The sequence below is a fragment of the Canis aureus genome, chromosome 25 (assembly GCF_053574225.1).
Source record: "Canis aureus isolate CA01 chromosome 25, VMU_Caureus_v.1.0, whole genome shotgun sequence".
Lineage (NCBI taxonomy): Eukaryota > Metazoa > Chordata > Mammalia > Carnivora > Canidae > Canis > Canis aureus.
Window position 1 is genome coordinate 1,201,385 of NC_135635.1, and position 12,200 is coordinate 1,213,584.

Genomic DNA, 12,200 nt, shown 5'->3' on the forward strand with positions numbered 1-12,200 from the left:
CTGTCAGCCCATTTTTAATGGACCTACTGAGTTGAGGGGAGTGTCTGGAGTTGAACTAGGATTTTAAGATGGAAATAAAAAAGAAAAGTTCATCCTTTCCTCCCCATTCTACTCATTTTCCCTTATTGATATTCATCAACTCAGCATGAGGCACAAGGGAGTCAGCCTCTCTGCATTGGCAAAGACCTTTCTCCACTCTTTAAAATCTAACAAGTTTTACTAAAAAATTTTTAGGTGGGTATGATAATAATATTGTGGTTATGTCATAAAAAAGAGTATCTTTTAGAGGTGTTCGTTGAAATGTTCATAGGAGAAATGATAGGACGCCTGAGATTTTGTTTCAAAATATATGAGGTAGTGTTGGGTTCCTTGTAGATCAAATTCTATTGGCCATGGGTAAGATCATTGTTAAAGTGAGGTGACGGATATATGAATGTTTGATTATATTGTTTTCTCTACTATTGTGTTTGGACTTTTCGATAGTGAAAAAAAAGAATCATGTTCACTCAGGCACTATGTCCCCAGAGATGAAGCGGAGACTGTTTCCCCCATTATAAGGATGAGGAAGTGGAGGCTCTCACTGGGTAAGGGACTTGCTTACAGCAACTGGGAGCAGAAAGCTCGGAGTGGAATTCAGGCAGCCTGACTTCTGACCGAAGGTTCTTCTCAGTGGATCCTGCATAAACATGAGTCTCACACAGCCATAAAATATAGAATTTGTGAATAAATACCTATCAGATTAATGAAATAACTGAGACTCCAGTAGCTCATACATTTGCATGGGGCTTGCCCAGACAAGTATATGGACACCCAAGAGCTCTACATTTGCATCTATGGAGACAGATACACACCTTGGTTCACACAGCTATGCTTTCCTTGGTTGTACACTTGTAGATCACTTATTCTGAAAACATGTTAGACATGATGCTCGGGTGAAGAAAAGAAGGGGATGTCAGATTGTTACTCCTGTTGCGTGTGCGCATGTGAAGATCTGGGCAATATACACACCCTCGGTGAGAAGGTACCAACAGGAGATCTGGAGGGAAGGCTTGTTCCTGACAATGGACAGATCAAGCCCAGGACTACAGACACATGGAGAGCTTGGTGAGGAGGGAAAAAACACTGTCAGGCTGGTGCCTTGTGCCTCTTGACAAAACTATAACTTTAGACGCAGGTGCAAGGTAGTTTTCTCCTCCACACATAGTTATGTTCAGATAAATACAAGCATCATACATTCTTCCATAAAGAATTTATGCATGGCACACACCCACCTCCCATACACATGATACAGCCATGTCTCTAGAGAGGAATTCTTTTTTTTTTTTTTTTTAGAGAGGGATTCTGAGTGGGTAAATACAGGTCTAGGAGTCAGAGGACAGGGGTTCTAGTCTACTGTCCACCATTTGCTAAGCATGTCGTCTTCAGCATGTCACATCACCCACTTTGGCTCTGTTTCCCCTCCTCAAAAACAAGACTGATAGGATCCCTGGGTGGCGCAGCGGTTTGGCGCCTGCCTTTGGCCCAGGGCGCGATCCTGGGGACCTGGGATCGAATCCCACGTCAGGCTCCCGGTGCATGGAGCCTGCTTCTCCCTCTGCCTGTGTCTCTGCCTCTCTCTCTCTCTCTCTGTGTGACTATCATAAATAAATAAAATTAAAAAAAAAAAACAAGACTGATATTAATAGCTAAACTGCCCATCTCAAACAGGGCTAAACTTAGCAAGGTCATTTCATCTATAAATTTGTATTTTATTCTACGTTTTCATACTAAAAAATGATGAGTACGTATCTACGACATACATAACATATATGTATGTCTATGTATCTATCTTTCTATCTGTTAATCTATCTATGGAACAGAAAAATTGGATAAATTGCCTAAGATAACACATTCCGGGTACAACACGGAATAGTGAAATGATGGTAGGTTCTGGAGTTAGAGGCACCGCCAATGATACAATGTATGGAGTGGCTTCTGCTGGTTAGTTCAATTGGTTCTTAAGATATAGTCCAAGGATTCCCTGGGGGTTCTTGAAGACCCTTTAAGGGGCTCCACGAGAGGTCCTTCCTCTCCCAACTACTTATCTGCAGGAGGCTATGTACTTCACGTAGTTCAACCAAAACAGCGTATTGCCACAAATTGAATGCAGAATCCATTCGTCTTCTATTAAGCTAGACATTAAATGTGAAACAGTGACATTTTTCTCACTAAACTGTTTTGGAAAATAGAGTTATTTTTCCTGAAAAGTTGGTTATGTTAAAATGTAATGGATTCGTTATTATTGTTTTCAAAGATTTTTTTAGAAGGTTTCAGTTTTAATTTGTAATAAGGTAAATATTGATAGGTATAACCCATATTTGCAAAGTTCTTTGAGATTTTAATAACTGTTAAGAGTGTAAGGGGACCCTGAGACCAAAAGATTTGAGAACCACTGGGTCGCAGCCTGCTGAGGAGGACAAGAACCTGCCAAGGCCAAGTGAGGAGCAAAGCCCAGGTTACTGGAGGTCCTGCTTGCGCTCAGGCTGGCACGGCCCCGTGGCCTTGGCGTGCTCCCTGCTAACCTCAGCCCATCCTGATGGCCAGTGCCTCCGTGAGCAAAGAACTACAGGGGTTCAGGGCACCCACTCTGGAGTCATGCAAGCCTGACTGGAATTCTGGCTCTGCCTGGGGAGGGGGGGGCCTGTCACTAGCCTCCTGGGCCTCTCTCAGCTTCCTCTAGTGTAAAATGCAGATACACAACGACGTCCTCACAGTGTTATTGTAAGGCTCCATGAAGTAGAAATTTAGCACAGTGCCTGGTCTATAGTAAGCGCTTAAGAAAATGCCTGTTATTGTTACTAGAAAGAAAAAGGGGGGGGGGGAAGAAGAAGGAGAACAACAACAACAACAACAACGGCAAAACAGCCTATTGAAAGCCTACTGTATGCTGGGCACTACTCTAAGTGCTTTTCATACATCAATCCACGTCCTCCTCCACCGCCACGGCCACCGCCACGGCCACCGCCACCGCCACCGCCACCGCCACCGCCACGGCCACGTAAGGCAGCTGCCGGCCCTCGGAGAGTCCTCTGCTATCGCTGCTGCTGGTGTGATGGTGCCCGTGGTTTCCCAGGTCCTGCCTATGGGCAGAGCACTGTGGGCTGGAGGGTTAGATAAATGTTTGTGGTTTGGGTTTAACTTGGAAAAAGTGAAAGTATTAAATGAGGAATCTAATCTTCCAGAGGCCTCTGGCTCCGCCTCCTTCTGCAGTCACCCGGGGCCCAAGGGGCCCAAGGAGCCAAGTCGCAGGATGGAGGGTGAGTCCTCAGGCCACACGGTCTTCAGGAAAGCGGCAAGCCTTGGAGAGCAGCGTGTGGAGAGGGAACAGCGGGAGCCTGTTATCAGGGACATGAGTGATAAGTCGAAGAGCCTATTTCACAGGCGCCCTAGCCGGGACGGTATTTGCTGTCATGCGTTACCTCTACTCACACGCACACGCGTGCACGAGTGCACACACGTGCACACACACGCGCACACGCCCTCAGCAAAGTCACCAACCCACGCAGATGTGAACAGAATGCGGAGAGAAAGGGCCGCGTGAAGTCACAGGCCTGAGGGAGGGATTCTCCCCGCCTGCCCTCTTCCATCCTGACTAATTAGCAAAGATGCCCTAACAAAACACAGACTCCTGTCTCCTGTATCTCTCTTAGGTCAGGTTCCCCCAGAGAACATCCTGGCTGGGATAGGTCTAGCCAGGCAGTGGAAGGGCAGGGACTAGTTGGGCTGCCTCTCATTGCCATGGAAACTGAGTGGTGAGCCACGGGGAGCATGAATCTGGGGCTCTTGGCCAACCACTGGTCTTCAAGGACAGGAGAGGGAGCAGGATGCCAGGCAGGGCTAACTCTCAGGATGGAGCTGGAGGAAAGGGAGGGAGCAGAGGACTTACTCTTCTACCAATTTTCAACGGGGCCCGGGGGGCGGGGCAGGGGGGGGCACTAACTAGGGCAAAGACCTTAGGATGGTCCTGGTGCTCTGGGATGGAAAGTGGGTTCTTGCTAAAGACAGGCCTACCAGCCAGAGTTCAAGAGTCTTGGCCTGAATTATCTGGACTCAGACCGAACTGGAATAAGCGAGGAAAAGACAGTCTATTGTTTACCCTGACTGGCTTTACCACCCTCTCCTGAAGCTTTGGAGACCACGTATTTCTGGATATGCTTCTTCTTTATTTTGGAGAAGAGAGAGAAAGGAGGCCCTCTAATGTGCACAGTGTGGACACTGTCTGGGTCTCCCCTGTTTGGGTGATGGAATTCTCCGAGGGGTCGAGGGGCATTCTAATTGCTCAGAAAATGACTTTGCCATCAAGGGAAGGGGCAGGCTCTCCTGCCAAGGCCATCTCCCCTCTATAGTCAGGATATGAAGATATGTTCAAACTCTGGAGCCCAATAGAGCCCCCAGAGAACTGAGGCAATTACCTAAGTACTTCTGCACCAAACCCTTCGACCTCAGGTTCCTCGCCTTCACCTGAATCTAATGGGTAACTGTCCCAGTGGGAGAAGAGACTGGTCCCTGGGGGCCAAGACTCAAACTCTGCAATTCCGGGGCCCTCTCCAGCTGGGAGAATGAAATGTAAGTGATGGGGGCGGGGGTGGGGGTTCTCAAGGGTTGGCCTCACAGGTCTCTGGGCCCTGGGGCAGCAGAGCAGGCTAGAAGCCAGAGGCCCTCCATTTGGGGGCTTCTTTGACTCCCAGAAGTGGAGGGAGGAGGCAAAGGAGGAAAGGAGGGTGTGGGGGGAGGGGCGGGCAGGAACAGATGCTTTCAGATCTAAAGAAATAATTTGAGGGGGAAAGGCAGGATCAAACGGAGGAAGAGGAGGGGGAGATGGGGGGAAAGGAAAGAGAACAAAGGTATAGTGGGGATTGGAGCCTCTTTGGTGGAGGAGATAAAGGGGAATCCGAGTGAGTTGGCTAAGCTGACATCTGCCCGGCTGTAAAACCTTGTTCTATTTGCTGCTGGCTCTGGAGTGGCCGGTCCCATCCTCCTGAGGTGGCCTGGACTGGAGGCTCAGCCAGGAACCTTTGAACCTCAGCTGTGCCGCCCAGATTGCTGACCCCCCCATTTTGGTTCCCCTTCTCTGCTTTCTCGGTTGGAGGGAGGTTCTGGGAGGAGCGCTGGGGCTGGGGCTGGCCCCAGAGGATTGCTGCGGAGGAGAAGGGCAGAGGAGCAAGGATGTGAGGAAATGGAGCACAGAAAGCAGTAGAAGTGCCAGTCGGAGACCCCAAAACGGCCAAGCCCAAGCGAAGACAGGGCTACAGGCAGTCGCATTGCAAAATGGGTCGAAATGGAAGAAAGGTTTCCGGGTTGTAGGGGGTGGGGGTCATCCCTCCACCTCACCTCTGCGCTTGGCCAGGCAAGAGAGGGCTGAGGTGGGGAGCTGGGGAAAGGCAGGAGCAAACGGACGTGGGGAACACTCCATACCTCCCCCATTTTCTCCTCTTACCAAACTGCCTGCCTTTTTTTTTTTTTTAATTGCCTCCAGCTAGAACCAACCGCTCTTCTGCAACCTTATTTTCCAAGGTCTGTTCTGGCAAGTGCAGAGACTCCACGTGTACAAAGTTGCGAACACTGTGCTACTGCCCAAAGGGACAGTCACAAATAAGAGCCAGGCGCTCCCTGGGATGGGGAGAGAGCAAGGAGCCCGAACACACTGCTTGGGGGACAACTCCCAGGTTCCGCACCCCCCACTCACGCCCCCGCCCCCCCTGGACAGCCCAGTCCCGTCCTTGCCCCGCAGGTTTGAGAGCACATTCCCCCTTTTACAACAGCCCTGATCCTAATCTGGTGCCCAGAGACAAAGGCCCGGGCAAGAGGGAAGCAATTCTTCCTAAGATTTGGGGTGGAGGTGCAGGGAGGACCGTCCTGGCCCGGAATTCTCGTGATGGAGGAGACCGCTTGCTGGTGGGTGGGCCGCCTGGGGTGCTTCTCCTCTCTGCGCCCCACAAAAATCCTGGGAGGGTCCCACTCCCCGGCTCGGTGACTGGGCAGAGAACGGGGTTTTCATTCCTAAAGAAAATGAAGTCTGATTTGGTGGCGGTAACGGTGGGATGTTGGGGGGCCGAGGAGGAGCTGAGGCTGTGCTCGATTTTCCATGCAAAAAAAAAAAAAAAAAGTGGACTAGGGCAGAGAAAAGGGAGCCGGGCTCCCAGGAGCGAGGGAGCCCGGGGTGGAGTGGAGTTCACCGCGCTGTGAACCCGCCCGCCGGTCAGCAGCCTGCGCCCCCCCCCAGGGCCCTATTGTCCACGGCCGGGCCGGGGTCGTGACCCAGCTACAGGCGATGCGGCGCCCAGTCGGCCCGGCTGGAGCACCCCGGAGCCCCGGAGCCCTGGAGCCCGGCGCCCCTCACCTTTGCCCGGGCTGGGCCCGCCGTCGCCAGCCTCAGGGCCCCGATCGCTCCAGAAGGGAGCCGGGAGGGAGCCGGGAGGGAGCCGGGAGGGAGCCGGGAGGGAGCCGGGCCGAGCCGCCGCCCTGTGCCCGTCCCGAAGACCCCGGCCTCCCGCGCCGCTCCCAGGCTTCTCCCCGGAAGTTCACGCTGACGCCCTCTCCCACCTGGGAGGACTGGGTCAGAAAGGAGGAGAGAGCCGAGGTGGCACTTCTTCAGGCTGGACCCGTACCCCATCGAGGCTGGAAGAGGAGACCCTAGGGGACCCTACATCTTGGGAAAGCGGCGATGGCTGATGGGGCCTGGACATTCCAAACAGCCCTGTCGGTTTGTTGGCCTCTGTAACCTATTCGCCCTCAGCCGTGGGAGATCCTCCCTGCCCAGCCTCCTCTTCCCTGCCTCCTAATTTATCAGCCAGCGCATCTGCAGGGCTGGGAAGCAGGGAGATGGGGCGGCCCAGGCCCTTGCCCTGTTTGCGCGGATGTGGGCTCTGCTTCCCGATGCGCCCTCGGTGTAAAGAAGCTACGGAGCTGACCCCAGAGAGGAGAGAAGACAAATTCCGGGGAGTAGAGGCAGAGCCAGGCCTGAGAAGGGGCTCCTGGGCCTGGGGGGCAGAGGAGCAAACCTTGGTTTCCCTCTGCTACCAAATGCAAAAGGCATCCCAGCTTCTGGAGCTACACAGATTTTAAGGTGGCTGAGGGACCTCCTCAGGCCTCTGGTTCAGACAGTGGACAAGGCCATTCCTGATTCTCAAGAGGCAACGAAAACTCCCATAGCCCAGAACAGCCCCGCGCTGCAGAGAAACACGCAAATGGGGCTGCGCATGTGGGGCGCAGGGAAAGCGGGCCAAGTTGGGGGGAGAGGGGTGATCAGTTCTATCGGAAAGATTGGTCACAGGCAGAGACTTTTTTCCTACCAAATCCCCCAAATATTTATTTTGGGCTCCTGCCCATCTAGATAAATCAAGCTAACAGATTAGGAAGTTCATAAAATTGTATTCTTAGATAATGATATCCAGAGAGGTAATAAATACTCCCTCTGCTCTGGTGGCCGCTGGACTTGGGGGATCCTCCGTCTCTTTTCCCAAGCCTGGGAAGGGCCTCTTAGCATTAGCTCTCTGAAGGTGGGGCACCAGATAACAGCTGTGGATAACTAGGAGAAGCAGCTTTGTGAGGGCAATCCCATGCTCCCCCAGGACCAGGCAGAAGGCAGAGGTGGGCTGGCCAGTACCCTGCTCCTCCCGTCACAGCGTCAGTCTGAAGGGCCCCCTCCAGAGTCCGCTTCCCTAACCTTGGACAAGCAAATGGTGCCTAGGAGACGGTACCTGGTCCCAAGCTCTGGAGAACCCCTTGCTTTATCTTCCACTCCCCCAAACACACACATACACATACATCTCACAGCAGCAAGGCAGCTTTGAGCTGCAATCCCCTAAGTCCATGCACGAAGACAAAAAAAAAAAAAAAAAAACGAAAAAGCTGATGCACAGATTGCAGAGAAAACTTTGTAGGAAACTTCACACAAGCAGCAGAAAGGCGCCCTCAGAGAACTCGAGTTCCCCAGTCCTTCCCCCACCGAGGCTCCCTTTCCCTCCACACCTTCTCCTTCCTGAGCCCAGCGCCTTCACTCCCCAGATGCAGGACTCGGCATCGAAACTCCATCCCCCCCAGCAGAAGCCCTCTGCTCCTGAGTGGACTTCCCGCCTTCCGTCCCCAAGCCCGGGAGTTCAGCTACGCATTGAATGGCAAGCAGAGGCAGGAGTTGAAACTGCTGTGCTCCTCGCCCTGGGCAGATCCAGTGCTAACTACTTACATGGCAGGGGGACTTGTGACCTGTGGGCATCTCCTGGTGCTGGGAGAGGAGGACCTTGGACGGCTGGCGTTGCCGCGTGCACCCCGTCTTCTTTTAACTTAGCCATTGCAGAGAGGTCCAACCGCCAGCAGGCACTCAGCGCCCGGCCTCTCCCATGACTCTGGGCAAGAAATCCCCAGCCCTGCAAAAGCAGTGGCATCCTCTGTGGAGGCCAGGGGCTGAGCAAGGGCTGGCTTGGGAGGGTCGGAGGTGGGGGTGGGGGAGAGGTCAGAGGCGCTGCCGAATATAAAGGCGATGGGAGAGAAAATGCTGTGTCCTCCCCGTGAACCTGGCTGCGTCCTCCCCGCCCCCCCACCAGCCTTTCCCCTCTGCTCAACCCAACTTCCATAAAAGCTCGGCCCTCGGCTTCCCAGGGAGGCTGTGGCAGCATGGCGTGGAGCGGGAGCGGCGGGGACCCAGGCTGCTGGAGCTGGGGCCCCCCACTCACCACCCCGCCCTCTCAGGCACCCTGATCCCATCCTGGGTGGTCAGGCCCAAGGAAAGGAGAGCTCAGGCCAAAGAGAGATTGGAACCCACTGGAGGGAAGGCCAGAGGCCAGAATCTTCAATGTAAGGGGGTTTAGTTTTGTTTCATTTGTCAAGAATTGTGGATTTCTGATGTTTCCCCTTGTCAGACCAGGAGGGACAGGGAGCAACTCTGTGCGTACGTGTGAGAGGAGGAGGGAGAAACTGAAGCCCCAAAGAAGGCAGAGGAAAGAACTGTCCCGATGATCCTGCTGCTTCCCTGAGCTAGAGCGTCCCTTCGGCAAGTTCAGGGAGAAGCTTAGGAAAGAAAAGAGAATTTTTCTCCTCCTCGCTTGCTTTCGTCTCTTCCGCCCTTGGGAAGAGATGGAGATAAATTCCTCTGAAACCAAAGGAGCGAAGTTAGAAAAGACTATGGATCTCAAGTTCCTTTTCTTTCTCTTCCCCTCTTTTCCCATTTAAACTTCCTTACAGGGTTGAAAAGACCCCCCAAGTCCACCCCTCAGGCTTCCCTTCCCTTTTCCCAAGCACAATTAGACCCCCTTGTCCTGCCCCAAAGTCAATTGCCTCAAGATGATAGGAGCTGCAGTCAGATTTGGCCTCTAATTCACTTGATTACATAAAATAACTCCAGATAATTGTGGATCCCACTTCCTCACTCTGTAGGCAGCGTGTTTTGCTGTCTCCAGGGCACCATTGAGGGAGGAGAAAGTAGACCTCCAGGGCCAAGTGATTCCCCCCAAAACACACACACACACATATGCACACACACGCGCACCCACACGCACTCCACTCCAAGGACCAGCCAGCAAGTGGTTCGAGAGGAAATAAATCCAAACACACTGAACAACAGATTTTCACGACTGGTCCCATTGTTACCTTCCACCCCAGAATTTGGGGAGAGAGGCGAGGAGTATCCCCAGCTCCTCCACAACTCCCACATCTCTTCTCCCTCCCTCTTCTACTTCTGGTTGCCCTCTATTCTGCAATTTGAATGAATTGTCCAAGAAGCTCAACCAAGTTCCCACCCTGACCTCCTCCCAACAAACAAGCAAAAATTTGAGCAGGCCTGGCTTAGGGCCTGGTCTTCAGGATCAGGATTATCTGGGAGCCTTTGGCTTAAATTAATGATTCAGGTAATCCAGGCCAGTTGCTGTTGTTTATTTGTTTGTTTGTTTCTCTCCCCTTGTTTTTAATCCCCAAGGAAAGGATTGGAAAAATTTTTTTTGGTGTTTTGGGGGCTTTCTGGTTTTTTTTTTTTTTAACAGCCGGAGAGCCTTGTTCCAGCTTTACCCAAGCCTTGTCAGAACCTGGGAGGTTATAGGAAGAGGGGTGGTCCCTGCCTCTCCCTGTGTCTTTTCTCAACACCTGGCAGGTCCCCGATAAAAGTTAGGGGAAAAAAAAAATCAAAGTTGTTCATTATCTCCAGGCAGCAGGCTTTGAGGCCTACCCATGCAAGGGGGCCTCCCAGGCCTCTGGCCTCCACTTCACCCTTCTTTCCAAGTCTAAACAAACAGAGAAGCCACCCTGACAGGTCACTTTGCTGCTCCAGAATCACCAGCTCAAAATCTTCCTCCTTTTAAGAAGCACATGCATGTGGAAGGGGCATCTTCCTTAATCCCTCCTCCCAAAAGAGTCCTAAAAGGTGAAAACTCCTCTCTCCCACTCCCTAAACTTGCCTTCTTGTCTGCAAATCAGGCAGGCCTACTCAGCTGAGAGAAAAGAGAAGAGGGGAGAGAGAAATCAACAAAAAGAAGACACTGTGCCTAAGTACAGAAGAGTGGGACCCTCCCAGCCCCACCGTAAGTCCCCCCACGGGAGTCTGGCCTCTCTGCAGACTCTGGGAAGGGACCCGAGAAACCAGCACTAATCTTCCACAACCCCTCTTTTGAGGATCCCCTGCCCCAACCCCCTTGCTGGTTCGCCTAAGGACACTGGAAAAGGAGCTGAGAGTCAAGATTTGTGTGTTTGCTTAGAGTAAACTTAGGCAACTATGGAGAAGGTGGGATGTTAGCAGGCCAGAAGGAGGAGGGGGATAAAAAGAAACCATCAGACATTGACGTAAAACTAATTCACATCCACTGGTTTATTATTGATCACGGGGCATTTCACATCGACACTAAAATTCTTTATTGCAAGTTTTACAATAATCAAGTAAATTCAGTCCAAAAACACAATAACCACGATGGTGGGGTGGGGGTTCTACCTATAGACCGCCTCTCTGAACTGAAAGTTCATTTTTATTTTCTTTTGGCTCCTTAAACTGAACAGCTCTGAGAGGCTCTTCAGATGCATTTAGCTTTGTCTGCTGTCGTCCCCCCTCTCCTCCCAGCCCCCCCCAACAATAATACAAAAGAACTTCATAGCTTTGTTCTCCTTAAAATGACTTCCCCCTCACTAACCTCCCCTGGTGCATTTTCAATGCAAAAGGCCTAAGGAAAGGGGGGGGGGGAGGAGGAGGAGGAGAAGGATGAGAATTGGCTTAAAAATCGCTCTTTCCTTTTTTCTTTTCCTCATTTCCCCTGAAATTCACCCAAACCAGACCATCGCACCTTGCAATATATAATTTTTGCAGCTTTTTCCTTAAAAAATAAATAACCCCCCAAAACGGCCTTAAAAAAACAAAACAAACCAGAAAAACAGAAAAACCAAACCCCAGCAGGTACCATGCTAAGACAACATCACATGCTTAAAAGGGTCCTTAACAGTGGAAAGGGAGAGAAGGGCAGAGGGCTTGTTTATCTGTTTCGTCAGTTTGGAATTGACAAGGGATGAGGTGGGAGGAAGAGAGGAAAAGAACCAAAAAATATATATATATTAAATTCTATAAATAAGAGTCAGTTTGTGTGTGAGGGGAGGACGGGGGCGCGGGGAGGGGGCAGGGTGTGAGTTATGTTTTATAACCTGGTAATGTCCTCTGCCCGCTGCTGCTCCGGCGGCGTGGCGCTCTGGGAGTGGTCTTCAGAAGTGCCCGGGGTGGCTGCCGAGAGGGTGCTGGGCGCAGCGCCGGCCGGGGGCGCTGACCTGACTTTGGTGTTGGGGAGTCGGTGGTCCTTCTTCCATTTCATGCGCCGGTTTTGAAACCAGATTTTGATCTGCCTCTCAGAGAGGCACAGCGAGTGGGCGATCTCGATCCTTCTCCTTCGGGTCAGGTAGCGATTGTAATGAAACTCTTTCTCTAATTCCAGGACTTGCTGCCGGGTGTAGGCTGTCCTCGAGCGCTTGGGTTCCCCTCCGTTATAATTGGGGTTCACTGGCGGGGGGGAGGAGGAGGAGGAGGGGAAAAGCAAATAGTGGGGTTCAGAGGCAGCAGGCTCCCGCCCCCCCACCCTCACCCCATCCTCAGCTCTGTGGAACGGGAGGAGGGGGTGGTGGAAATAAAGTCATCAAGCTAAATGGGTTATAAAGAAGTTGAAGGGAGCTGGAGACTTTGTAGTGTAATAAGAGGGGAATCC

At 52.0% G+C, this 12,200-nt stretch overlaps 2 protein-coding genes across 7 annotated transcripts in view; both read right to left on the reverse strand.

Annotated features, from left to right (window-relative positions):
- HOXC10 (homeobox C10) overlaps positions 1 to 12,200 on the reverse strand; it is a 106,371-nt gene that overhangs the window by 26,025 nt on the left and 68,146 nt on the right. The gene's annotated exons all lie outside the window — the stretch shown is intronic.
- HOXC4 (homeobox C4) overlaps positions 10,808 to 12,200 on the reverse strand; it is a 59,866-nt gene continuing 58,473 nt past the window's right edge. For all 6 annotated transcript variants that reach the window (XM_077869789.1, XM_077869787.1, XM_077869785.1 and 3 more), the window contains exon 4: positions 10,808 to 11,998. In XM_077869789.1, the coding sequence (XP_077725915.1) occupies positions 11,643 to 11,998 (356 nt within the window). In that variant the 3' untranslated portion in view covers positions 10,808 to 11,642. The remainder of the gene's footprint in view (positions 11,999 to 12,200) is intronic.